At 38.5% G+C, this 27630-nt stretch overlaps 2 protein-coding genes across 2 annotated transcripts in view; both read left to right on the top strand.

The window, feature by feature from the left end:
- LOC107591035 (T-cell immunomodulatory protein-like) overlaps window positions 1-3669 on the top strand; it is a 158985-nt gene extending 155316 nt beyond the window's left edge. The window contains exon 18 of the mRNA XM_016280039.1: window positions 2278-3669. Within this exon, the coding sequence (XP_016135525.1) occupies window positions 2278-2337 (60 nt within the window). The 3' untranslated portion in view covers window positions 2338-3669. The remainder of the gene's footprint in view (window positions 1-2277) is intronic.
- Window positions 3670-3936: 267 nt separating this feature from the next.
- LOC107591032 (neuropilin and tolloid-like protein 2) lies at window positions 3937-20662 on the top strand. The gene is made up of 9 exons (XM_016280036.1): window positions 3937-4453; window positions 9416-9472; window positions 10154-10294; window positions 11639-11887; window positions 12763-12810; window positions 13123-13250; window positions 13928-14156; window positions 17167-17280; window positions 19448-20662. The coding sequence occupies exons 1-9, from the start codon at window positions 4444-4446 to the stop codon at window positions 20146-20148; spliced, it is 1677 nt and encodes a 558-aa protein (XP_016135522.1). The 5' UTR covers window positions 3937-4443; the 3' UTR covers window positions 20149-20662.
- Window positions 20663-27630: the final 6968 nt, after the last annotated feature.

Below are 27630 nucleotides of genomic sequence, written 5' to 3'. Positions count from 1 at the left end.
GGCCACTCCTGGGAAGGTTCTCCACTGTTCCATGTTTTTGCCATTTGTGAATAATGGCTCTCACTGTGGTTCGCTGGAGTCCCAAAGCTTTAGAAATGGCTTTTTAACCTTTTCCAGACTGATAGATCTCAATTACTTTCTCATTTGTTTCTGAATTTCTTTGGATCTCGGCATGATGTCTAGCTTTTGAGGATCTTTCGGTCTACTTCACTTTGTCAGGCAGGTCCTATTTAAGAGATTGAACTCGGGTGTGATAAACCACAGTTTTAACAGGGGGGCAAACACTTCTTTACACAGGGCCATGTAGTTTTGGATTTTGTTTTCCCTTAATAATAAAAACCTTCGTTTAAAAACTGCATGTTGTGTTACCTTTGACTAATATTTAAATTAGTTTGATGATCTGAAACATTAAAGTGTGACAAAAATGCAAAAAAATAAGAAATCAGGAAGGGGGCCAAAGCTTTTTCACACCACTGTACATAGTTTGAAACCGATTATGTTGAATGGAGGCATATCTGAATGAGCTTGCAATCAATTGTAAGAAATGTGGATGAAATGGTTAGAGAAGTCTTCTTTCGAAGTTATGATTAAACATTTGAATCAATTATTTTATTTATTAATTTTATGAAACAAGCATAGTTGAATTGTTCACAATAAGATGCATTTATAAAAAAGGGTGAAGTCCATTTCATGGCAACTTTAATACTGCTATTCAAAACAAAAACATATTACAAGTATGTGACAAGTGTACAGCAAAACAGGCACCTGAATTTAATTTAATAAATAATGTAATATTGATCTGTTTATTGAATTATAATAGGAGAACATGATTTTGACATGGAAAGGTCTTTATAAAATTGCCTCGCAGGCAACATGACTGCGTCTAATCCTCCTCCATGCAGGAGACTGCGGATGTGTGTGGGTCATGTGAATGTCAGCCTGTCAGTATATAGATCCTGTACTATATGTTGCCTACGACTCCATCAGTACCTGGTATTATGTACATATATATGTTCAAGTATGTCAGCGCCTTGAGGTGTGCTTGTTGGAGAGCACATGTCAAACCCAGTGTGTAGCGGACGAATTCAAGATGCATTTCTGCAACAAAAACATAATACAAAATTGTGGAAACTGAACTTTCCTTGGTACTGTGGCAGTGTTAGAAATCATGTGAAGTTGCATCATTAAATAGCTGGAAGCTGGTCTGACAGAGACTATTACATTACTATTACTAATAGGCTGCTGCTGGAAGAACTAAAACAGACAGGTCAGACATGCTACAACTGTGCAAGTATTGCTATTTAGTGATCATGAGTTTGAAGGAGCGTACAGGCTAATTTTATCACTAACTATGTAATTAAGTCGAGCACTCATGACAGAGTAATCAATGAGTCTGTGACTAACCCATGACTCACTGAACACACTTAAATGGACCTGAAATGAGGATGAACCCATAGGTATGTATTTGCACTACAACCCTCAATTATGGCAATGAAAGTCGACGAATAGTGATGTTGATGTGACTCGGCACCGTATCATGTGGAGAAATCTGTATATCTTGTGAATAGATATCATCTGGATGCTCCTGAGCAGATAGCGTAGGGCTTGACAGCGCTCAGTCAAAGCCTCAGGCTCCTTTTGCATGGTCTGTGAGATATAAAGTCCTTTTCAAAAGGAAAATAATCCCTTCTTATATCTGTCTGGCACATTGCTTTTTTTTCCTTCTTAACTGATTTGCCATTTTGCTTATGGCCGACATGCTTTCCACAAGTTACTATATGGGAAACGACAAACCTAAAGCTAAAGATACATCCTTATAAGTGACCCTTATAGAACAGGAGAGCCAATTCACAAGTGTTTCACAGAGGAACCCGGTGCGCGAGTCACTCATACTAGCTGAGAATAGACATCGTTTTTGCCATCGCCGAGATCATCACTGAGCACACACACACACGCTCACTTTCCAGGCTCGGCAGTGTGTGTTATTATCAGCCATAGGCAGCAAGTGTCTAGTGTTGGCTCTATCTGTGATTGCACACAGAGGTATTTTGCCGTGGTAAAGTGTGCCATTGTGTGTCCTATGAGTTCTCTGTCTGTCTCTCTCTGTCTGTCTCTCTCTCTTTGTGTTTGTCCTTTTCCTCTCCTGATGTATCAAACGCCATTGTATTGTGTTTGCATTCAACTCACTGGCACGGTTAACTAGCGAGACGCAGCTTCTGCAATCAGGACCGTGAAGTTACAGCATGTAGTAAACTTTTGAGTGTTTGTGTGTTACAGAAAGCCGATGACCGGGAGAAGAGACAAGAGGCCCATCGCTTCCATTTTGATGCCATGTGAGAAACCGGAGAGAGCGTGGAGAATTTTTATGCATTTAATAATGTCTGAAATCAGAGGAATCCATCTAAATGTGATTATTTTGAACAGTGATGTCTCTGTGGATCTGTTGACTTCTGAAGAGAAGAGGTATGTTTCTGTCAAGTTTGTTTACATGATCCTAAACGCATAGTGATGTTTGCACATTGAGAAGAGAGAAAAGTATTTCGTGCCATTTTTGTACTTCGGTTTGGGATAAACATGTTATTTTAAAACTTTATTTTTCTGTATCGTTAAAGTGACTGGTAAATTTCAAGTGGGCAGAAATAGAACCGGTAATTTTCTCTTGTTTTGTTTCAAGTTTTCTGTTGTGTGTTTTGAAGGACTTAATTAATTGTCAGCCTCTGTGTCTATGAATGTGACCGCGTGATAGTTCTTTCACATCACTCAACCTCTTTACTAAATAAACGCTTTGAATCTAAGCGCTAAATTAGGCCCCCTGTTAACAAAGGTGTCCTCTGCAAACTGATTTTAATAGACATTTAGCAGTATAGAGTCATTAAAAATGGCATCATTGTTTCACAATAAAGTATTGCATTGACTCTCAACACTCAGTGCCAACCACATCCAAATGATTCCCCAGAGAGTTCAGTGTTTTGATTCATTAACTTGACACTGGATATCAACATTATATAGGAAGTCAAGTCCCCAATCTTAATTGCCCATAGTCAACATAAAGCAGGTTTGTTGTTTCTGCATGCACTCTCTTCTGTTTGCATTCTAGTAGTTCCCTTTGTGTCTGTCTTCTTTCCGATTGTAAGGCACTGTTATAAATACTTCAACTCTGGGTTGTTTTTCCATTGTCACTAATGCCTTTAGGTACTTTTTCTTGATTTCTAAGTGGTATTATTTATTTCTTTTACTTGTTTTTAAAACACTGGAAATTAATAACGTGCTGCTGAAGAATGTTCAGTGTGAAGGGTTTTGTTCTTAGCTGTATATGTCTGACAGGTGCTCTGATCCATGCATTGATTTATATGCTAATCTCTTTTACCATTAAAAATGGTGTTGTTACGGTGCACCATATGCACATTAATTAAGTGACTTCACTATCAAAGGCAAAATCAATTGACAAACCGCAATAATACAGCTGCATACTAGACCTGCATGTTAACTGGCATGCAATTATTGCAGATGGTTTTCACTAATTGTTTCTGGTCAGGTGCATATTGGTCCTAACAGGTTGAGCATCTGTGCTCTGTTTTAATTATTAAGGAATCACTCTCAAATGTTTTGGTTGCGTTTAAATGCTGTTTGTCAGGAGATGTCTTTTGAAATGTAGTATTGAAAATAAACATGACCAAATGCTTTATTACCTTATGCGTTTTCCTCAAGTTGTTTTGGGTTGATTTGAAATTCACTTACAGTTCGGACACATCTCCAGAAGATATAGCAGAAGATACTAGTCATCGGCGTCTTGTACCCTGAAAAAAACTGCATTTCTATTTAACAAGGTTCATGCATTAATGGAGAGGACTGTTTGTTATCACTAGACAATCGTCAAATGATTTAAATGAAATCATGACTGGAGGCTGTTGTTTGCCTACATCGTCCCTAGTCAAAAAAAACAGCCTGCTTTACAGTAAATTATTCAACTCTTCAATAAAGAATAAATCAATACACTTGATGCTGCGGCCGTGGCGAATCGCGTCACCTTAACTTGACCGCGTCGTACTCTCGTGAAGCGCGCATGCGCACAGGCTGCTCATTCAAGCGAGCAGCGCCCGAAGCTCAAATGAGCCTCGTTTAGTGCGATCACCTCAGTTCAGCCCGAGACTCCCGCAGACCCTCGTCTCTTCCCGGACTCGCAGCGCATTTGAATGGTGACACACTGCATGTGGATTTACAAAGCACATTTCTCAACAGGATTATTAACTCACTCATATTTACAACCTGTCAGGCGGACTTGAGTTCTCTGTGAGGAATACAGTGGTTTCTTTCCAGTTTGAGGAATGGGATTAACGAGATAGAAGAAAAGTTGGGATTTGTAGGTCTGGTAAAATGGAGAGATAAAGCTCGTCTAACAGAGCTCACCAAGGTGGAAGCAGCGGTAATTCACAACGAGAGGAAATGCACAGAGGTGAGTTTCAACCAGCATTTCTTTCTTTTTTTGTTGCGTGTCTGACAACACAGCGCGGGTTGGTTCTATATGGTCGTTGCAACTAAACAAATACATCTCAACATTCATAGAGCCGTAATAACAAGTTAGTTTTCAGGGCTAACCGTGGCGTCGCCACCTACAGGTGTGCTTTTGTTTATTAGCTATGTATCGCATGATCCATTTCTATTCGTTATTTGCTTCATTTTCATTAAACCGTTGTTCATTTGTATGACGGGAAATGTACTGTGGTACTGTTAGCCATCAAAAATGGCCACTTGGACGTTAAAAGCTGTAGTCACAGAACAAAAGGCGAGTTGCTTTAGATTTCTCTGCAGCGTCTCTTGCAACTTCTCCGCGTGAGCGCGTGGCATTTGCAGAAGCGGCGCGCGAGTGCTGAAGTGACAGCTCCCGCGTGCCACATCTGGAGCGCGAGCGAGCTGCTGCTCCCCAGCCCTCGTGACCCCCTCTACTGATGAACCGTGATATCGAGGTTTCTGTAAATGAATATTGAGATCATTTTCCTGTTTTCAACTCCCAGTTAGCGCAGTAATTCAGACCATGCAAACTAGACGAAATGTGGTAACGCGTTGTATAGCAATGTACAGACCAATGTAATTAATATATATTAATATAATTAAAATATTTCATAGTTTTTATTTATATTATGTTCACTATTTCGCATTTGTGCGATCACAAGGTGAACACTGGCATGTAAAATATATGACCACATGTCTTTGTGAATTAAGGCCCACGAAGAAGATCAAGCTCTTTAAATAAGTCATAATCTCACCAAGTCTATGTTTTGGATGAATGTGAAAGATGATGATGATGGCGAAATTTCACTCTAACCTAAACTGATTTGCCATCAACTGCTCTATTGCACATTTGAATTACAACCAAAGCGTTGTTGATTCTGTAACGAGATGCGTCTGTGAGGATTAATCCTACTGCGCTTATTATTTCTATTTGGCTTAATGCGAGTGTGGCCTTAGAGAATGTCGAAATCACAAACTAAAGGAATCAGTTTTTGTAAAGAAATGAAGGAGACGTGAAGTATTTAACACCAGTATGAGTGATTAGTCTGAAGTTTTTATAGTTCACAGTGATATGCTACAGGCAAACTGTCACCTGTTTTTAATTCACTTTAAATACAGTAAAGTGCCGCATTTAATTCAAAGGACATTAAGCCCTACAGTTCAGTGGAAAATAGCTAGTCAGTCTCTTTGGTCAATTAAAGGTATAATAAAGCGAGAATATTAAGTGTTTTCCCTTAGTATAGTGAGATTTGTTTGGGGGTTTGTGTGGATGCATTGCTCAAACGCATCATAACATTTGAACGCTTCGTCCCGCGGGGCTCATCCCAGATGTGTGTTCATCTGAAACCAGACAGCAGTCAAGATCATTCATGCAGAAAGCCCGATCCTAGTGAGGTCTGGAGCCACTATTGCCATCCTCATTTTAAGGACAAAACTCGATTTAGTTAAGTTAGGCTACTCTAAAACCTTTTTCATTATGCTTTTTTTTCATTTGCCTTTAGCCTATAAACAAGTTGTGAGCTCCTGTGTTCATCTTTGATGTGTGTTTGTGTGCCATCTCTTCAAGACACGGGGTTCGTCCTCTAGCGTGGGCGGCATGTTACGGAGATTGTCGCCTTTGACTTTTCTTTGCCAAACATGCGTTTTAGCAAATGAATCCACGCTGATGTAGTCTGTTGAGGTTCAGCCCGAGCAGTAACGGAATTGTCTTTTGGTGCTCCTAGCAGTTAGCCAAATGAAAAATAATTAGTGTTTCGTCCGATGATAATTCTTAAAAGTACTGTTGCTATGGTTACTTCCTTGTCAGGACAAAATAGGCGCCCTGCCTTTTATTTTTGGGGTCAAGGAAATGTTTGAAACGCAGCTGAAACGATATAGGCTATATATAACACATCCCCTGTCCTCCTATTTATTTACATGTATTCATAAAGATGTTTCATCTTTAAAACAAGGTTTTAACAAGCACAAAAGTAGTGCAAGTGCGCTAAATAAATGTCGAAGGCTGCGCCCTCAGGAGGGGTCGTTTTTGTCCTAAATCTCTTTGAGGATGTCTCATTTCAGGAAAAAGACTCATCTTTAAAATTACTGTTATTCCTCGTAAATTACAGTAATTTGTTTCCTGCTCTGCAATGTAATGGTTACTGTTTAGTGCAAGTGCGCTAAATAAATGTCGAAGGCTGCGCCCTCAGGAGGGGTCGTTTTTGTCCTAAATCTCTTTGAGGATGTCTCATTTCAGGAAAATCTTTTCTCATCTTTAAAATTACTGTTATTCCTCGTAAATTACAGTAATTTGTTTCCGGCTCTGCAATGTAATGGTTACTGTTCTGAAGTGATACCGTCTCGGTGTGGGCGCAGCTTCGAAACGCTGACAACCAGGCGGCGCGGTTACCATAGCAGCAAATTACCACTTGAGCGATTACCATTATATCCTCCTGACTACCAGGAAAAAACAGTTTTGTGAATTTGAGGATGTCTCATTTCAGGAAAATCTAGACTCATCTTTAAAATTACTGTTATTCCTCGTAAATTACAGTAATTTGTTTCCTGCTCTGCAATGTAATGGTTACTGTTCTGAAGTGATACCGTCTCGGTGTGGGCGCAGCTTCGAAACGCTGACAACCAGGCGGCGCGGTTACCATAGCAGCAAATTACCACTTGAGCGATTTCCATTATATCCTCCTGACTACCAGGAAAAAACAGTTTTGTGAATTTAATATAAATGTGAGTGTATTCATATGTTATGCCATGTGCTCTGTAGAGAACATTGGGACTTTAAAAAGTCATTTTTTTAAATATAAAAAGACATGAAAAGGCAAAAACAGTGGGATTATTGTTGTAATCACAAATCAATTTTCATTTTTATACCAAACTTTATATGAAGATGATTCTCAACTATGTTATAAAAGATATTTAAAAAAAAAAAAAATTATGTGTGTAAAATGGCCATAAACGAGTTTTTCCATTACATACAATGTAGACTTGTGCCGGTATTCGGTAATGCGATACATCACGGTAATGAATATGCACGAATATCGTGGGCACTTCTAAATACCGTGAATAATTATATATTACAAATTATTTAAATGTTCGGTTATTTTTGTTATAAGAAAAAAGTTATTACGCCTGTTATACTGTATTATGACAGCACTTTTTTTTAAACAAAATTTCAATATCGTGATTATACCGTAATAACAGCATTAGCAATTAATTGCAACATGAAAATTTGATACCGACATATCCCTAATACAATGTATCTATAAACTGTTTCTAATTTGCATATTAATGTGTTTTTGGGGCAACATAGAATGAACAAACAAGTGCAGTAATAGGAGTAATAATTAGCAAGATTGTCATAATAATATCTAATATTTAATAGGAATATTAATATATGATTTATTCTCTATTCATTTGTTGTGTCTCCCATAATGTGTAATAAACATGCTTTAAGTCCTGGTGTCCTCTACAGTAGACATGTAAGAAATCAATATCAGAAGGTCATATTTTGATTTGAAAGCCCATAACATTTTCCTGAGATGTTGATTTATGACAAACAATTTGAAAATTAGTCGGATTTAAATGATAATTACAAAATATTATATTTCCATAAGGGTGTTACACTTGATCGTTAAATTAATGTCCAATCATTTGGTATCTATGAAAAGCCCTGAATGTGCTCTGTACAGGACATCCAGACTTCAGGAGGATATATTGTATACCCGTTATATACATATAATATCCATTATATGTATTATATATATATATATGTATATATATATATTTATTTATTTTTCTATAATAGTCATCGGCAATATATATAATAGATATAATAGATATTTAAATATAATCTTGAACAGAAAACAGAAAGTTGGACTGACTTTGATGACGCGTTTCCACTGTTATTAACATTGTAAGTTGTCTGTGGGGGTGATGATAAATTTGACATCTCCTTTCTAAATGGTATAATCAATCTCTCTGTTTAGAAAGTCACAGAAACACATGTGATTTTCTTCCACCATATTTGCTATATTCTGCTGTTCGTCACTAGCCTATAAAAGTTTACTAATCTATGACAACTTTGCTTCCGAGAACCCTGGAAATGGGGTCTTTTTGATTTCGTTTGCACACTGGCTGTAAAAAGTGTACCAGGACGAAAGCAGAGGCACGCTGTACTTGACATAACACACATGTGGCTGTCTTCAGCTGTGTCTTATCATACTGAATGAATGGCAACTGATTGGCCTGAAAATAAATACCAATTTACTGCCAATTCAGTGACCAACACTATAAACACACTTGAGACCGTTCATTGCTTTATTTTGCTGTCTAGATAATTCATTTTCACAAAACCCAGAAGGAAATAAATTAATATAGCATCATAATTAAATCAACAATGTGGCTGTGTGTTTAATTATACATTTTCGAGGCAGGGAATCTTTGGCCATCTGGCCTTGTGTCAGAGAAGGGTGTCAAGTGCAAGACTTGTTTAGACATGACAAGGATCTTCAACGTTTGATCAGTCTGACAGATTTATTCCTGTCCAGATGTGGGGCTCGGAGAGTAATAGAGGAGTTTGGTGTGATCAATGTGCCCCACAATGCCCATGGCCTTTGCCTCTGCACAATGAATCAGTGCTGTTAGAACAGTCGGTTTCAGACAGAGAGAGACGAGACTGGATCAGTCAGATTCTGTGCTGTTTTTAAGGATCTACCAATATTAGGATACTTAAGAATCCAAGTCATTTCCGGTATGGTCATTTTGCAGTGCTGGTACAGTATTTCCCAGTCTTGTATACGGGTGTCCTGAACATCGTGTCGGATGAAGGACACGATTGTGGCTAGAATGTGATGTCACATGCCTATTTTTGTCTGCTAACATTTGACATGCTCTTGCTCACTTTTGTTTCCAGCCTGGGTTCTCCTCGTTGTAATAGAAGAGGGATTTGCCCTGGCGCAGAAAATTAAAGGTATGACTCACACATTATCACACTCATATCGGAATTGTCAACTGTGACAGTCCTATCTATACACATTTTTGCACTGGGCGCTTGCAGAGGGTTTCCATGCAGCTCTTTTTGCTTTCAGTTTCTGAACAGTTTGTGGTTGAACTGGCCAGTAAATGTAGAGTTTTAAACTCATTAAAAATGCAATCGAAATGCTACTATCGACCAGACAAGTGGATCTAGGGTTGAAATATTTGTTTTTGTATTTCTTTGTATGCTCAAAATAAATATGTACAAATTCTTACTCAAATCAGTGTGGGACTCTATGGTCAGCTGTTGATGACCAGTGTTGGGGGTAATATATTACAAGTAATGCGAGTTACGTAATCAGATTACTTTTTTCAAGTAACTAGTAAAGTAACGCATTACTTTTTAATTTACAAGAGAATATCTGAGTTACTTTTTCAAATAAGTAACGTAAGTTACTTTTTTTCCAATTTATTGATTGACAGCTCTCCTGTCCCCATGTTGAGAGAAATCAGATGTTGTCACCATCTGCAAAAATACTGACCCAGTCTCTTCACTCTGCTTCAGTGATTGCTAATCTTAGTTGCACTTTTCGTTTATTTTGGTCGAACAAATGCCATATTCTGTCTGTTTCATTCCTGTTTCCTCAATCCTCCCGTCGTCTATCTGTTCTCACAGAGACGCAGAATGCGGGTGAATCTCTGTCTAACGCTGAGCAGTGTGGCCAGTGGACCCGGAATATCAATGGAGGCCTGTTTACATCTCCAAACTATCCTAACTCCTATCCGCCCAACAAGGAGTGTGTGTACATCCTAGAAGGTAACCTCCCTAAAAGCAAATGAAAGAAGCCTCTCCGGCTATTCTTCAGCTGTTAGATGTCAAACTGACAGTAACTATTAATGACAGCATGATTGATGTCTGCCTCAAGTTAACAATGTTTACTAATATAGGAGTGTTATATTTTGCCTCTAGGTACTTAAGAACTCTTCTCTTTATCATTATGGTATATACAACATTAATTATATTCTCTAAACAGCATCATATCTGCTGGTGCATCTTAGTATAACACTACAAGTGTGAATGACCATTTTGTACTGGCATAACAGTATTTGAAGCAGTGCAAGAGCGCCTCCTGTGGGCGAAGCAAATTGACGTACATTCAAATACTTTTGAGGGAAATAAATATATAATTTTTCACATCATCATTTTAAACTAGATATAAGCATTCATTTCTGTTTTTATTTATTTTTGTTGAATAAATAAATGTGGCTACCATCGGCTGGATTTCCCCTTTCAATCCTTTCAACATGTGCATCTTGATGTGATTTTTCACATTTCAGACCAACAAGATAATGTCGATAGAGTATGAACATTTTAACAAATACTTGCACGTGATGGAGTTTCCACATTACCCAATTGCCTAAGTGACATTAATTTACCTTAGGAACGTATTTAACTGAATGGATATTAGTAATCCTGTGCATATTTATTTGCCTTTATATGTAGAACAGAAAGAAGCTATTTTTTCTTGATAAATAACTGTAGAAAATGCAGAGTATGTGGTTTTAATGCAAGCAGCAGCAAATACAGCCGAACAAACCTAAATCAACAGTGACATTGGTTATTTGTTTCAGGGACTGATATGATTATGGTTGTTGTGCCTCAAGCAGGTGACCTAAATTCAAAATTTAGTTAGTGGATAGTGGTTACTTCATTGTACTACATGTTTGTGCATTTATGTACAACACAAATTGGAGATTACTGTGGACATTCCTCTATTTGTATTAATACATCAAAATGAATTCAAATGAGATAATATAATGGTCTATCATGTTCTTTCAACAAGGTTATGAAAGAGAATTCATCTTCATTTGTAGTATACTGTCTGTTCATAATGTGGACCTGGATGAAATGTGGATGTAAAATCTGTATTGTTCATTTTGATAAATTTTCCCTTTGTGTGTGCAGTGTGTGTGTGTGTGTAAGCATGAGAGTCTGTGTTTGACTGGCATATTATTATTGTACAATGTAGTATTATTGTGTTAGCTCAATTTCTGGAAGACGTCCTGCAGAATAGACAATGGCTTCCTCCAGCACATACTGTACAGTTATAAACTAAATATAATGTTTGCTCTTTCATTCTTGATTCCCTCTCTCCTGCAGCTCTCCCTCGACAGAGAATTCAGCTGGCCTTTGACAAAACATACTATATCGAGCCTTCCTTCGAGTGCCGCTTCGACCATATTGAGATAAGGGATGGTCCCTTTGGTTTCTCCCCTCTTATTGATCGCTTCTGTGGGCCAAAGAGTCCAGGCGTGGTCACCTCCACGGGCCGCTTCATGTGGATTAAATTCACTAGCGACGAGGAGCTGGAAGGCTTAGGTTTCCGCGTCAAATACACTTTTATAGCAGGTAACCCTGACAGTGAAAGCAGGCAGTTTGGTGTATTTGCTTCATAAATGCATTCTGAATTTAAAGAGGTGGCCTTGATGCTGTAGAGTCCTTGCTTGCCTGTTTCACTGTTGTCTGTCTGACTTGATGCATGATGTGCACAAACAGGAGTTTGTATTCAGTAAATTTGACTGAATCCAGTGATTTAAGCAATTGGTGATTGGATTCCATTCCGTTAAATTAATTATCTTCGCATATAAATGGGACCACCTTCCTTATGTAAATTAGATTTCACAACAATTTTGTAATAATCCTCAATGGCAACTTCTGATAACAATTTTATCATTTATGACCACTATTATACACTGTAAAATGTGGAAACCTGTAGTTGTTACCTTAAAGGAGCTATTTCTACCTGATCTAATCTTTGAAATTACTTTTGTTGGTGTAATTTAATGTGTTTAGGTTGATTCATTGATGTTATTTGTATTTGAAATTTGTAACTTAAAATCTATTTATTTAGAGATTACCACACGAAGCATATTTTTTTTAAGTTAACATTTTTACAGTGCAGGAAATATTCATGCAAGCTTGCTGTTGTTGTTATGCTCTCCTTATACTTTGAATATAAATACTTCAACTTGATTTATTTGATTTTTAGGCATGACAATTCTGGGCCAAATCCTGTTCAGATGCAGTAGCTTTAAGACTTTCAGATGTTCTGTGTGCTTAAGGTCTAATAAGACAAACACTAAATGCTGTTTATTAGATCAAACGGCAGATCTTTGCACCGCAGCACCCACGGCTCTCTTAAACTGGATTTTAATGCACATTTGGAGCATGGGATTTCCAGCGTGTGCTATCTGGGTAATGCGATATCTGTCTTATCATTTCAGACCCAGATTTTCATTTGCACGTCGGTGGATTGCTAAATCCAATTCCAGGTAAGCCCCTCAATATTTTCACCCCCTACTTCAATTCCATCTCAAGTGCTTTCTATTCTCTGCGGCAGGCTGCAGGCTATCTGCCACTGACATCCTCCACTCCTCCCTCTCTCTGTTGGTTTTATGCTGCCTATCTGACTCTGTCTTTTGTCGGACTTTCCATTTCTGTTTTCTCCAAAAACCCTCCATTTGCCTCCCATTTGCAGTCACTGCTTTCTCTTGCTTTCTTTTAGCTAGTGCCACTTTAGGTTTTCTCTTTTCCTTATTTCACTCTACCCTGTATTTTCCCGTTTCCACCTTTTTCTTCGGCAGATTGCCAGTTTGAGATCAGTGGTACAGATGGAGTCATCCGCTCCAGTCAGGTGGAAGAAGAGGATAAGGTCAAAAATGGAGATGCATTGGACTGCATCTGGACCATCCGTGCCCCTCCGCAGTCCAAGGTGACCCTCTTCGATTCTCCTTTACCTGCACAGAGTTTATCAAATGAGATGACCCTGCTCTTCTGCCACGAGCAGATATATGAGCACCTAAAACCAGGGCCTGACGAGACCACAGGAGGCCATCAGGCCCCCCTGACCCTTTTTCTGCTGAGAAAACTTTTCAAGAGCTCAAATTAGCGATGCAGCAGCAGCAAGAATTAGGCCAATGATGCAGAAATGGCGGTAGAGCCGAATCAGCAAGTACAAGGAATAAGACTGAGGGAAGAAAACAGCATTAAGATGGCCCGGGGATTATACACTCACCTGCTCTAAGCAGACCGGAACACTTAGCAGGCTAAAAAAAAAAACCTAAAGAACTTGGCAGAGGAGTGAATGATTACAAAGCATGAAGATAACTCATTAGAGTTGTGAGGGCCAACTTTTTTTGTAATCTTTTGTGCCTGTGTCTTAAAGAAAACATAGCCAGGAGCTTTTTTGTTGTTGTTGTTGTTATTCTCAGTAAGCAGTCCCCATAGATCAGGACAGTTCAGTTTGTGTCAGACCAAACTGCAGCAGTATTTTCCGTGCTGCTCGAAATTCCTTTTTTGCAATTTGTTGTATTCTTTCTTGTCCTGTTCGAGTCAGCATTTTGCAGAATCTAGCTGATGCATTTGCTAAAGGTTGGTTCATCCCTACAGATATACCTTCGCTTCCTCGAGTACCAGATGGAGCACTCAAATGAGTGCAAGAAGAACTTTGTGGCCGTGTATGACGGCAGCAGCGCCATTGAGAACCTGAAAGCGAAGTTCTGCAGCACGGTGGCTAATGACGTGATGCTGGATACCGGCGTGGGCGTTGTGCGCATGTGGGCCGACGAGAGCAGCAGACTCAGCCGTTTCCGCATGCTCTTCACCTCATTTGTAGATCGTGAGTATAGACATTCTTAATGTTCAAAAGTACAGTGTTGGTAACTAATACAGAATGACAAAGTGAGTATAGCCAAATATACAGATCAATAAAACACAGTGAAGACTATTAGCGGCTGCTTGTATCATTGAATTGAGAAGCAGTGAAAAGCATTCATATTTCATGGGCAAATCAGTGGCTTTCACGGTGCTAGAAAGTTAGTATGGATGGATGTGACCTTTGGAGAAGTCTGTGCGAAGTCAGCTAGCAAAAAAAAGAGCTAAAGCTAGCAGGCTGGGTAGAAACATCATTTATATTTCATTTTGTAATGTGCTTTAGGCAGAGTCTGCCTGTCCAGGATAGAAAGCATTGTTGCTAACCGCGGAATGAAAACCGCACGAAAACAAAGCGAGTAGGACAGATCCCTAGGTTATAATGTGCCAAATTTCATGAAAATGACAAGCTATTTACATAACTTAATATGATGCAAGAAAATGCTGTTGTACATCTCTGTTTAACTGTTACATGCACTGGGATTAAATATTGTTATCTGTCAACCTTTACATTCTAATGCATAAATTGAAATCAGCTCTTTTCAAGCATGCAAGTTTATCACAAATGTTGCTTGAAATGTCAGAAAAAAATATGTTTAATAATTGACTGAAATATGCCATGATCCATGGGAGCTGACTTGAACAAGCTTGCATTTATTTAAAAATGGACCATTTAAGGAGTGTGAAGTTAATTAAAGTGATCTCTGTAGAAAGCAGTGATATCAAAAAGCCAATTACTCCCCCAACCTCATGCTAATGGGTCAGTCTTGATGGAAAATTGGAAGTTATCTGCACCTCTTAAAGAAAGAAAGAAAACACTAAATGAAGCTTTATTTTGTGAGTTAGATGTTTTGGTATGAATGATATATCACATTTTCTTTCCACTTTGCTTTTCAGGACAGTTGGTGTTTAAAGGTTGTATGCAAATTGCGGAAAATTACCATGGAGCAAATGGATATTTTTGCTCTACTTTGTAATACTTTTAATAAATGCCAGAATAATCAGAGGAATTAATTGCAGCATTCAATGTCAGCTCCATCTGAATATTAATCTTGCTTAGAGCGCAAACGCAGTGGCAGTGGCAAATGCAAATGATTTTCATGGCTGTGTTCGTAGAGCTGCTGAAAGCCTTGCAGCGCTGTGAATAGATTGGCACAGCCAAGTTGTGTTTGGATTAGTTGGTTCATTTAATGCCTTCACTACCATCTTGGCAATGAGCAACAATTTCACTTTCTTTTCCACTGTGTGTTTCAAAACCTCACATACACTCTGAGCACTACAGAAGATTTGTCCTTTTACCATCAGAGTGCACACCAGTAACAATAATACATGTTCGCATTTGAGTTTTCTCTGGTCCAGTGCCACAGATACACTGCCATTCAAAAGTTTGGGGTCACTAAGATTGTGTAATGTTTTTGAAAGGAGTCTCTTATGCTCACCAAGGATTCATTTGATCAAACAATTATGAAGTATTATGAAGTATTATTACATATTTTAAATTGTAATATTTTAAAATGTAATTTATGTGATGACAGATGAGTCTTCAGTGTCACATGATCCTTCAGAAATCATGCTGATTTGTTGCTTAAGAAAGATTTCGTATTATCAGTTCTTAAAAACTGTTTCTCTTAATATTTTAAGTAGCTGTGATATATTTTATAGGATTCTTTGATGTACTGAAAGAGAAAAATATTTGAAAATTGTTTGTAACAATGGCTTTACTATCATTTAATGCATCATTGCAGAATGAAAGTATTAATTTAGTAGTAAAGCAGTATTCGCATTAACTCTTACTGACCACAGACTGTTGAATGGTAGTGCACATTCATCTTGTCAGACTGTGTACATCCTGCTCTGGATTGCCACCCTTAATGTTTCTTCTCTAACTAATACACTTGGCGCCTCACCCCATTCCTCTGATGAGCGATAATATGTCAGGGGATGTGGTGTGACTTTGGCAGTCATCAATGTTCACTGTTGGAAGGCAAGAAATGTCGAACAATTTTGGAAATGAGCACAATATAGTGGGAGCAGGGAGCCGTTGCCAGGAAATGAAAGTTACGACCTCTTCAAGCCTCTGTCAGAAGCACTTAGTCCTTTAAACTGGATGAGATTTTTCCCTCCTCACTCAAGCTCTAGCACAGCAGTTATGAGGAGGATGCTTGGGTTTTGGCAGCATTAACTCTTACTGACCACAGACTGTTGAATGGTAGTGCACATTCATCTTGTCAGACTGTGTACATCCTGCTCTGGATTGCCACCCTTAATGTTTCTTCTCTAACTAATACACTTGGCGCCTCACCCCATTCCTCTGATGAGCGATAATATGTCGGGATGTGGTGTGACTTTGGCAGTCATCAATGTTCACTATTGGAAGGCAAGAAATGTCGAACAATTTTGGAAATGAGCACAATATAGTGGGAGCAGGGAGCCGTTGCCAGGAAATGAAAGTTACGACCTCTTCAAGCCTCTGTCAGAAGCACTTAGTCCTTTAAACTGGATGAGATTTTTCCCTCCTCACTCAAGCTCTAGCACAGCAGTTATGAGGAGGATGCTTGGGTTTTGGCATAAAATGGAGACCGAGGGATGAGGCTGTGCAGCTGAAAGAGGGAGACGCGATGAGGAGATGAGTGTCAGGGTTTACAGACGCAGCCTGAAGGATTCATCCCCAGAGATCAGCACTCACCTTCAATTACAAGCTGATCTCCCCCTCTCCCTCGCTTTCCATTCTTCGTTATCCTCCGCTCTGAATAGCATGCTAAGCGTACGTTCAGTCAAGAGCTTCATGGCAACTTGGCCAGATGGGCTTTGTGATGGCTGTTAGATTTGATTTATAGTGTTGTGCTCAACACCCGCTACACAGCCTGTGGCACAGGCATGAGGCGCACGTATCTGCAGATGGCCTGCTATGAGAAGAAAGAATGGGGGTTGCCTTGTTTTTAAGAGATTTAATCTTCTCTATCTGTTCTGTTTTTCAGCTCCATGCTCCAGCAGCACCTTTTTCTGTCACAGCAACATGTGCATCAACAACTCACTGGTGTGCAACGGCGTTCAGAACTGCGTTTACCCCTGGGATGAGAACCACTGCAAGGGTGAGTTACTGCATAAACACCAGCTTCTGTTTGTCACCTGCAACACCTGAAACAGTAACCTCCATTTGTGGTTAAAATGCTATTCTTTCAACAAAACCATTCTGTTTTTGTAACATGTTTTAGTGTTGTTGTTTTATTTATTTGTAAAATATCCTTTGGATAATTCTAAATTAATTTTTGAATATACGCACTACCAAAAGTTTGGGGTTAGTAATGCTAAAATGCTCTCCAATGCTGCAAAAATCAAGTAAATTTGAAATAACTGTTTTCTATTTTAATATGACATCTTTTAAAATGTAATTTATTCCTGTGATGGCAAAGCCATTACTGGTCATCTCCAGTCTTCAGTGAGCACGTTTACATGCCGCTTATGTTTAATAAGCCAGAAACACGCGTGGTCATGTAAACGCAGTGACCCGTTGTCTTTTATCGGAGTAAGGTCATAAACGGCATAAGCATAAACCGGTCGACACAGGTAGTTTTTTTGCCTCTTACCCTAATTTCGCACGGCATGTAAACGCAATAACCCACTTTCTGTTGGCTTATTGAAGTGCGCAAGTGTGATACGTGACAGGAACGCATCGTTAGTGCATCTAGACAGAGCAAAGGTTATGCAGTAAAGAAAGAAGGAAATGTATCACAAAAGCAGACTCTTTCATGACTCAAAATGATGTGTTCTCATCTCGTAGAAGTGGTTGAGTCAAAACGCTGCATTTATAACTGCATGAGAGGATCATATGAGCTGTAAGTTTCACCCTGACATGTTGCAAGCTTTAGCTTTTTAACATCACAACTGACAAACATATGGAATACTCAGAGTCAGATACACAAATGATTATATTTTGACATCACTAAAGGGAATTAACCTGATTTCTGTCAGGACCACTATCGTCAAAGATGACTGACAATTAGCTTACAATTTGGATTGGCGGTATATTGTTCTCTTCTGGGCAAGAACTCCCTGTGCATTCATGCAGTCTAGCATGGATAAGAGCAGGGAGAGCAGCATTAACTCCCCAGTGTAAAAGAACAGAACCAACATAAATGTAAGATATCATTAGGTTCAATAATTTAATATAACATTTTGAAATTAGTCTGATTCAAGGAGAATCAGAAGGCTGAATCCTGACTGACAAGAGGAGGAGTTGGGGATGGAGGAGGGTAATTAGCTATTGAGCAACACGAATCATAAGAAATGTCTTTACTGTTACTTTATCAATTTAATGCATCCTTGCTCAATTCTTTGCTTTAAAAAATCTTTAAAAAAATATATTTTGCTTTTAAAAAAGGTATAAATCCCCAAATTTACACATATTCACGTTATGTTTCAGTCAGCCTATGTTAATTCAATCTTCTCCGCCAGCACTTAAAAGATTAGTTCACTTCCAGAATGAGAATTTCCTGATAATTCACTCACCCCTATGTCATCCAAGACGTTCATGTCTTTCTTTCTTCAGTCAAAAAGTAATTAAGGTTTTTGAGGAAAACAATCCAGGAATTTTCTCCATAAAATGGACTTTAATGGTGGCCAATAGGTTGAAGGTCCAAATTGCAGTTTCAATACAGCTTCAAAGTGCTCTACACGATCCCAGCTGAGGAATGAGGGTCTTATCTAGCGAAACGATCAGTCATTTTCTAAGAAAAATTCAAATGTATATACTTTTTAACCACAAATGTTCATCTTAAGCCTAAACCAATGCACTAGCAAAATCCTTTTCTTTGTCTTTTCTGCATTTCTCCTCTCCTCAGCTTTAGCTTTTTTTGTTTTTTTAAGCTAGCCCTCTAATAAATGTGGCATTGTATACTGTGAATATTGTTGGCTCTGTGATGAATTGCTTATGTTCCTGTCTTGTAAGTCCCTTTGGATAAAATAATCTGCTGAATGCATAAATGTAAATTATACTGACTTAAACTGATACCATCAGTTGTTGTGAGCAACTATCAAGTTCAAAACATTATAAATATTATTTTGTGGCATATTTTCCCTGTCCATACATTCCATTCAGGCTGCAAACTCGGGTGTTTCTCTGAATCTCTGAATGAGTCAACTTCTTTGTGCTTTTAAATATGCAATATAACTAGATTTTAACTATTAAAAGTATGTTTGAATGTCTCTCTATGTTTTAAAGCTTGTTTGACTAAAAGCTCTTTGTTTCTCAACCCTCAGAGAGAAAGTCCAAGGGACTCTTTCACCAAATCACAAAAACGCACGGCACGGTAATCGGCATCTCTGCTGGTGTGGTTATGGTCTTGCTCATCATCTCCATCCTGGTGCAAATGAAACAACCTCGTAAGAAAGTAGTGGCCCGTCGTCCGGCAGTCTTCAACAAAGGTGGCTTCCAGGAGGTCTTTGATCCCCCCAACTATGAGCTGTTTTCCCTCCGGGACAAGGAGCTTTCGTCAGACCTGGCCGAGCTGTCGGATGAGCTGGACGGCTACCATAAGCTGCGGCGCGCCTCCACCATGTCTCGATGCATCCACGAGCACCACTGTGGCACCCAGGCCTCCTCAGGCGGCAGCACAAAGCAGAGCCGCACCACGCTCAGCTCAATGGAGCTCTCTTACCACAACGATTTCTCCAAGCCACCGCCCATGAAGACCTTTAATAGCACCAACACCGGCACCTACAAGAAGAGCTGCTATGGCTACAAACAGACTCACGACTGCACCGAGCAGGTGATCGAGGACCGCGTGATGGAGGAGATCCCCTGTGAAATCTACGTGAGGGGTGGGAGCGTAGGAGGGGCTGCGGGCAGTGTTGGAAGCGGCTGCGGGAGCATTACCATCCGAAACCATGGCAGTGCTCGTAGCAACAACACCACCACCGTGGTGGACCCGGGACAGCGCTCCATATCCATGGACTTCTGAGATGGCAAAGAAAGACGAGGGAGAACGAGAGTCCTGACCACAACTGGCTTTGTCCTGCATTGCTGTTTTTAATGCATGGGCTCCAGTGTCATATAGACAAGCACGGATTGCACTGAGTGAACGGACTGTACACGGACAGGCAGAGAAGACCACGTGTGGCTGGCTATTTTAATCTATGTAAATTTTAAATGAAAGATAAACAGTATGTAGGTTTTGTGTTGTTGCTTGGCATTAACTCACGTTTTGCATCATTTGACTCTGTGGATAACTCGAATTATGCTCAAATAAAGATGACCTATTATGAACTGAAGCCAAAACCATCCCCTGCTGTAACCTTAAACGCTGTTCACACCAAGGATGATAACTATAAAGTTTTAATAATAGTTCTAATTCTATGAGAATAGTGAAGTCCACACCACAAGTACACAACAAAATGTTGTAGAAAGTACCTTTCATTAATATTTATAAAAAAATGGCAAGTAACACATTGAATTAAATGTGAAATTTTAGTAGAAAGTAGACAGACTGAAAGTATTTTCTTGTAAAGCATATACAATACATACACTCTTAAAAATAAAAAGGATGTTTTTGCAGTGATGCTATAGAAGTAGGGCTGCACAATGAAATTAAATTTCTAATCACGATTACAATTACAGATGCCACAATTATGTAATGGTTCAAAGCGGCAATTAATCGTTCAAAGTCCACTTATGTTATTCTGAGTGCTTAAGATGTGTTTTTTTGTCTTTCTAGAGGTTATCTTAAGGGTTTTTCCATTGTTTTAATTTTTGTGTTAGTATAACATAATACCATACATATTTTTACTTTTTTTATTATTTAAAGAAGAAACCAAGCAATGTACAGTTGACATTTAAGCCTTAATGCTATAGAAAAACAATAAAGTTTTTCTCTTTGAGGCATATTTTTACTTTTTTTATTATTTAAAGAAGAAACCAAGCAATGTAAGTTGACATTTAAGCCTTAATGCTATAGAAAAACAATAAAGTTTTTCTCTTTGAGTGTTTTCGGCTTGTTTATTTTCATATAAAAATATGGCATGCAGTTGCTTCAAACAATGGTATAAACATCATTCAGTGTAAATTGTGATAATCGTAATTAATAATCGCAAGTACAATTTTAACAGAATAATTGACAATTATGATTTTTGTCATAATCGTGCAGCCCTAGGAACCATTTTTGGTTCCCCAACAAACCTTTCAGTGAACAGTTCCTATTTTGAAGAACATTTAAACAAATCTAAAGAACCTTTTTCCACTATAAAGAACCTTTTCTGCATTTGAAAGGTTCCATGGATGCCAATAAAGAACCTTTATTTTTTTGTGTACTTCAATCTGTTTTATTTACACATATATTATATACAGAAAAATATCATTGGAATCAGAGAATTTTTTCCCAGCTGGTGATCGATTAAAAACATTGACTGTCAATCAGAATCCATCAGACATTAAGAGCTTAACCATTTAAAGCGGCAGACGACATATCTGCAGTGTGTGCTTATAATAAACAGAATGTTATGGACATGTGGATGCTAATATAGTTATTATTATATTTATCGTTCTTGGTGTTAATAGGCCTTTTACACCGTGCTCAAAGCAGACAGGATCAGAAAGGTTTCCATCCACTGAAAAAAAATGGCATGTGACATGACAATCACAGCTAATCAGGACATATTTGAAATGTAATACAGCTGTGGTCATCGCTGTTTAGGGCAAAACACTAGTTTACATGAAGACAGAGGATTTAGTGTTTGCTTTGGACACGGTGTTCAGAGGAACATGCTTTTGAACAAGAATGCTACTAGATCAAATATTACCACAGCGTACACAAACACAGACCTGATTTACATATTTTGCCATTGGTTTTTCAGAGTTGCTTTTTAGCTTTTGTATTAAGCAAATTCCCTGTGTGCACTTATTATTGTGTCTCAGCGGCCATTAAAGACCACAGCACATATATGTTCTTTAACCTATAAACATACCGTTTTGGAGGTTCAACCAATCCATTACAAGCTTCAGATAAAGTGTGGAAAATTGTAAATGATGCTTACACCTTTTGTATAGAAATTATTCTTTTTGTTGTTAAATAAGTAAAAATAAGCAGGAATATATTTTCTAACCAATGTATGTTGTATATCAAATTATAATTGCGCTTCCATTTTAGTCATAACATGAATAATTGTAAAGATGTTGATGTGAAAGATGTCCAATTACATTTTAATAAAATGACACCACCTGAAGTACATTTGAACGATGTATGATGTGCAACTTCTGAACCACAAAAACATCCAGCATGCATATTTCCTCTTATTTCCATTAGAGTCTTCATTACTTTCCTTCAGTCAGCCCAAGCTCACCAGTAATAATATTTTATTATTGTCATTACTGGACACGTCCGCACACTAAGAACATACATCGCTTTCATCTTCAACGTCATTTCCTTTTCTGTTCACTTATTTTCCTTTAGTCCTCTCCCAGTGTCCATCTCACCGATCTGTCATGTTGAATTAGACTCTGGGAGCACTCAAGGCCTCATACGTCTTGAAAAGGACAGACGCAGCGCAGGTCACAGCCTACATGAGACCCCGAGGCCCAGCCACCCTAGGTGATTGTCACTGAGGTTAAAGTCAATATGAATTTTGAAAATGAAAAGTGCCCCCATTTGTTTTCTTAATACAAGGTTCTGGTTCAATTTGAGAATGATTCATAGTATGGTGAATGGGTCATAGCATGCTACTCCAAAGAAAATGTGTTGGTCTTCTTCACAGCAGTTAAAACACAAAGTTGAAATTTTGCACACTAAGCTATAATATGGCTTGGAATATAGCACACAAGAAACGTTTTCATCTTTGTTTGAAATAACATTAAAGGGGTCATATGATGCTTTTTTAAAGATCATTATTTTGTGTATTTGGTGTAACAGAATATGTTGACATGCTTTAATGTTCAAAAAACACATTATTTTTCAAATACGGTACATTATTGTAGGTCCTCTATGCCCCGCCTCTCTCAAACGCTTTGTTTTCTACAAAGTCCCTCCTTCCGACAAGCGCAGTCTGCTCTGATTGGCCAGCTGACCCATTGGCTGAACACCGCAAGCACTCATCGGAAATGTAACGTCCCTTACCATAATCACGAGCTTCAGCTTTCAAAATAAATGTAAAGACAGAGCCCGAAAGGGGAACAGAGTCTCGTGACAGACACAGTGATGAAGCTGGTATTTGTGCAGTGCACAAGCTACGGTTAAGACAGCTGACTCCACTGTGATCTCTCTCTCACTCTCTGTCACACACACGCACACACACACACGATGCACAAAACTTCGCATTTGAACAGTCAATAGCAAATACTTAAACTAATAACAAAACAGTAGCTGATTCAGAAGCGCCAGATTGTCATAGCAAAGTCAGAATTACCTCCTCTCCTAGGTTCCCGAAACGGTTGTCCATAAAATGCATTGCTGTTCTGTTGTAAGTAATCTTAAAGATTCCTAAATGCATCTACTTTCGGAAGGCCAAATAAAGTGCTTTTGCTTTCGCCTAGAAACACACAGCGTCTCCCTGACATGGCTGCTTCAACACTAACTGCAGTTACTGAAACCACGCCTTCTTTCTTTCCGTGAACATTTGGAGGGTATTATGCTAATATTTCCACATAGTGAGGTAGATATGTGGGGGCGTGTTAGAAAGAGCCGTTTTAGGGGGGCGTGGCAGAGTCTTAACTTTGATAAAGAATATCTCTTTGGTTTTGAGACTTTAGTCTTTGCAACTTCAGGGATCTTATCTATGCACAATCAGCTTGTAACACTCCAAAGAGAAAAGAAAACTTGAAATCGCATCATATGACCCCTTTAAGGTGAGCATACATGCATACATTTATCCACACTGCCATCAAAATGACAACATCAAGTCAGGCTCACTAAGCTCTCAAAGAACTTGCTTTTACACATGCGGTAGACACTTTTATCCAAAGCATAACATTGCATTCAGTGTTTATATTTTATCAGGTCATGATTCTCTGGGAATCAAACACATGACCTTGGCAGTGTTTATAGCACCATACACTTCTCTTTGAGCCACAGGAACATGTTTGAATAAAGGCAATATCACACAAGCATGTCTGCGATTCAGCTGTAGGCACATAAAGCCAAATGTGCTGACAATGACTTACAATATAAATAAACAGCAGGAAAATATCCATAAAGGGATAGTTCACCCAAAAATGAAAATTCTGTCATCATTTACTCACCCTCATGTCGTTCCAAACTTGTATGAGTTGCTTTCTTATGTTGAACCCAAAAGAAGATATTTTGAAGATTGCTTGTAATCAAACAGTTGGTGGTTGCTATTGATTTCCATAGTAGGAAAAAAAAATACTATAGAAGTCAATGGCAACCACCAACTGTTTGATTACAAGCAATCTTCAAAATATCTTCTTTTGGGTTCAACATAAGAAAGCAACTCATACAAGTTTGGAACGACATGAGGGTGAGTAAATGATGACAGAATTTTCATTTTTGGGTGAACTATCCCTTAATGAATGTACAGCTAGATGTTGAGAGCAACTCTAGTTTTAGATTCAACAAGTTTTATACGCTTTGTCGCATTTCATTTCAGCCTGCATGTGAAAAATATCTCTTGATTTGTTACCACTTGAGTTTCTCTGTTTACATAAATCTTTTCGAATCATTTATCAGAAGTTCTGTAAAGCTTGTCAGGCCTAGCAACAGTAACCAAGGGGACAGAGCTTAGTTAAAAGACAAATCCCTTCTCTAAGTCATGATAGCCTCGATTAACACCTGCAACCATAGTTACAGATAACGATATTCTTTTGTCCACTCAAATACACCAACCACCCCGATTTTATGCTGGTTTTCATAACCGGAGTGAAACAGATTCATTATTGGCAAGAAGTAAGAGGAGTGTGCTTTTGTTTTAAATATCTCCACGAGGGCTACAGACAACTAGTTGTCTAACGTGGTTCATTCACATCCAGCACTGGTCAATCAAACCCACTGTTGCCAACTCATTTTCAGGGGAAGTTGCTAAAGGAAGGTCGATTTGTTGCTAAATGATGTTGTGATGTCATTGCGCGATGGTGTCATTACGTAATCACGACGCAAAATTGTGTCACTACATCAAATCTCAGCAAATATATCTTTTTTATGTTAGTGTTTGTCTATGTTTTACACATTCTGAACAATTATAAGTGTATTAGTAGTCAGTATGCTACACCCTAAGAAAATAAATCACAGGTTTTTACCTGCATTTTAAATGACACATTGTATTTTGTGTTTTCGGGGTTACAGGGTTACAACGGTTAATGGATAATTGATCATGGATAACGGATAATGTCCTGGAAAATTACTAGTACCTTTGCCATTTTTCTAGATATTTTTCTTACAGTGTGCTAACTGATCAACAATCACATGTACAAGCTACTAACAAGGTGTATCATAAATTAACAATTATTAAATTATTATTGTTATTATCAAATTGAACAACTGCAAACAGCAATAACTTAATTCATGTGATGGATGTACTTCTAGGCATCTTTGGTTTCCTCTTTTTGTGAAATTTAGATGGAAAATGTGTGCCTTTTTATTGTTTGAGTCACTTATCAAAAGTTGCTAAAAGTAGCCAAATAAAATCTCAAAATAACTAAATGTGTTGCTAGGTGCTTTTGGAAGAAAAAGTTGCTAGGGTAGTCTGAAAAGTTGCTAAATTTAGCAACAAAACGGCTAAGTTGGCCAGACTGATCAAAGCTGCTTTGAAAGTCGTCAGTGGCTCTGAGGTGGCTTATGTTGAGGTGGACGTGTTTGTGTGCCACGCGCATTTGCTGCCATCACGTGGTGATTCCTGGTCAATAACATTTCATTTTCTGCTAATGATAAACTGCAATGGATTGCATATTAAATATCACATATGTATGGGGAAAATGTACATTTAAATACAGAAATACATTGCCATTTTACATATTGCATTGTCATTTTGCATATTACATTTCAAAAAGAATTTTGCTACCCATATGCTTCCATAAATATGCAGTATGTTCTGATTAGCTCTGGCTGGCAGGTCGATGGAAGCGTAACGTGTCTGTGGTAACGTAGGCTAACTGTGTCTTGTCAACCCTCCCGTTTTTCCCGGGATTCTCCCGTATTTTACCATTCTATCCCGCTATCATCCCGTTTAAATATTTTCCCGTATTTTCAATCTTTCTATAAAAAAAATCCCACTGGGCGTGTTTTATATGTTTGCTACATTCGCCTCCGGTAAAACTCCCGTAATTTGTATGGCACAAGCCTCAATATACGAATAATCACGTCAACAAATCTTGTATGAAACATCCTTCTCACAAAATCAGGTGCTGCGCTGCTTTGTTTACTGCGGTCACCGGGAAAATATGGCTATATTCCTGGCGAAAGAATGAAGAGAGAATGAATTTGAATTTTTCAATATGGGTACCGAAACCCGGTATTTAATCGGTCCCGGGGCTAAATTATGAAAGAGCGGAGTATCGATAAGCTCTGACGTTAACGGTTCTGCTATCGGTACTGGAGAAATTAAGAAAACACACATATACATTTATTATTGCTATATATACATTATCTTGCCAATTCTATCTCACCAGAGTCACCAGCTGTTTTGCAAACATTTGTCTACGATGCATTTTTTGCTATTCGCAATTCAGAAGCGAGGAGCTTCAGCGCGCGCAACATGAAAGCCCGGTTTAATTATGATAGAAGAGAGAACTAACGGTTCTGCTATCGGTACTGGAGAAATTAAGAAAACACACATATACATTTATTATTGCTATATATACATTATCTTGCCAATTCTATCTCACCAGAGTCACCAGCTGTTTTTCAAACATTTGTCTATGATGCAGTTTTGCTATTCGCAATTCAGAAGCGAGGAGCTTCAGCGCGCGCAACATGAAAGCCCTGTTTAATTATGATAGAAGAGAGAACTAAACATTCAAACATCTGCTTACACTTTAGGCCTGTGGTGGTTTTATTAAGCTAATTGTATTTTTTTATTTCGATTTTTGGCTTCTAAGGATTTTACAAAAGAAGACATGAGGTAAAGCTATTAAAAACTTCTTTCCCTTCACAGCGGGGCGCATTCGTTCCTCGCTAAAACCCAAACTTAACGTCAGAATCAGCTCAGTCGGTGATTGTTGTAAGATGCCGTCTTTACTGTAGCTAAATTGCGGGGCATGTTTGATAAAACGTTGAAAGCACAATCCGCACAAGAGACGCTGTTCCTCAGGCTGACATGTGTGCGCGCGACGCGCTCCAAAACGCACAAACAAATGACACTTTGAGCTTCGGGTGCATGTCCAATCGATCAAATACACACTAAATATGTCCAAATGGCCGGCTTGGAGAGTATTTACTTAAACACAGTCTTAAGCGGAGGAGAACAGTTGGGAGAAAATCCGATGTGTGTCAATATATTGTCTT

Source organism: Sinocyclocheilus grahami, unplaced genomic scaffold (assembly GCF_001515645.1).
Source record: "Sinocyclocheilus grahami isolate Dianchi unplaced genomic scaffold, SAMN03320097.WGS_v1.1 scaffold136.1, whole genome shotgun sequence".
Classification (NCBI taxonomy): Eukaryota; Metazoa; Chordata; class Actinopteri; order Cypriniformes; family Cyprinidae; genus Sinocyclocheilus; species Sinocyclocheilus grahami.
Note: the sequence above shows the minus strand (reverse complement) of the source record. Positions and strands in the feature narration are given on the sequence as shown.

What these genes read in the sequence shown, in the direction of transcription:
- LOC107591032 (XM_016280036.1), top strand. An exon ending in CAAATACACTTTTATAGCAG is followed by an intron (nt 11,888 to 12,762) that starts GTAACCCTGACA and finishes TTATCATTTCAG; the next exon opens with ACCCAGATTTTCATTTGCAC. An exon ending in ATTGCTAAATCCAATTCCAG is followed by an intron (nt 12,811 to 13,122) that starts GTAAGCCCCTCA and finishes TTTCTTCGGCAG; the next exon opens with ATTGCCAGTTTGAGATCAGT.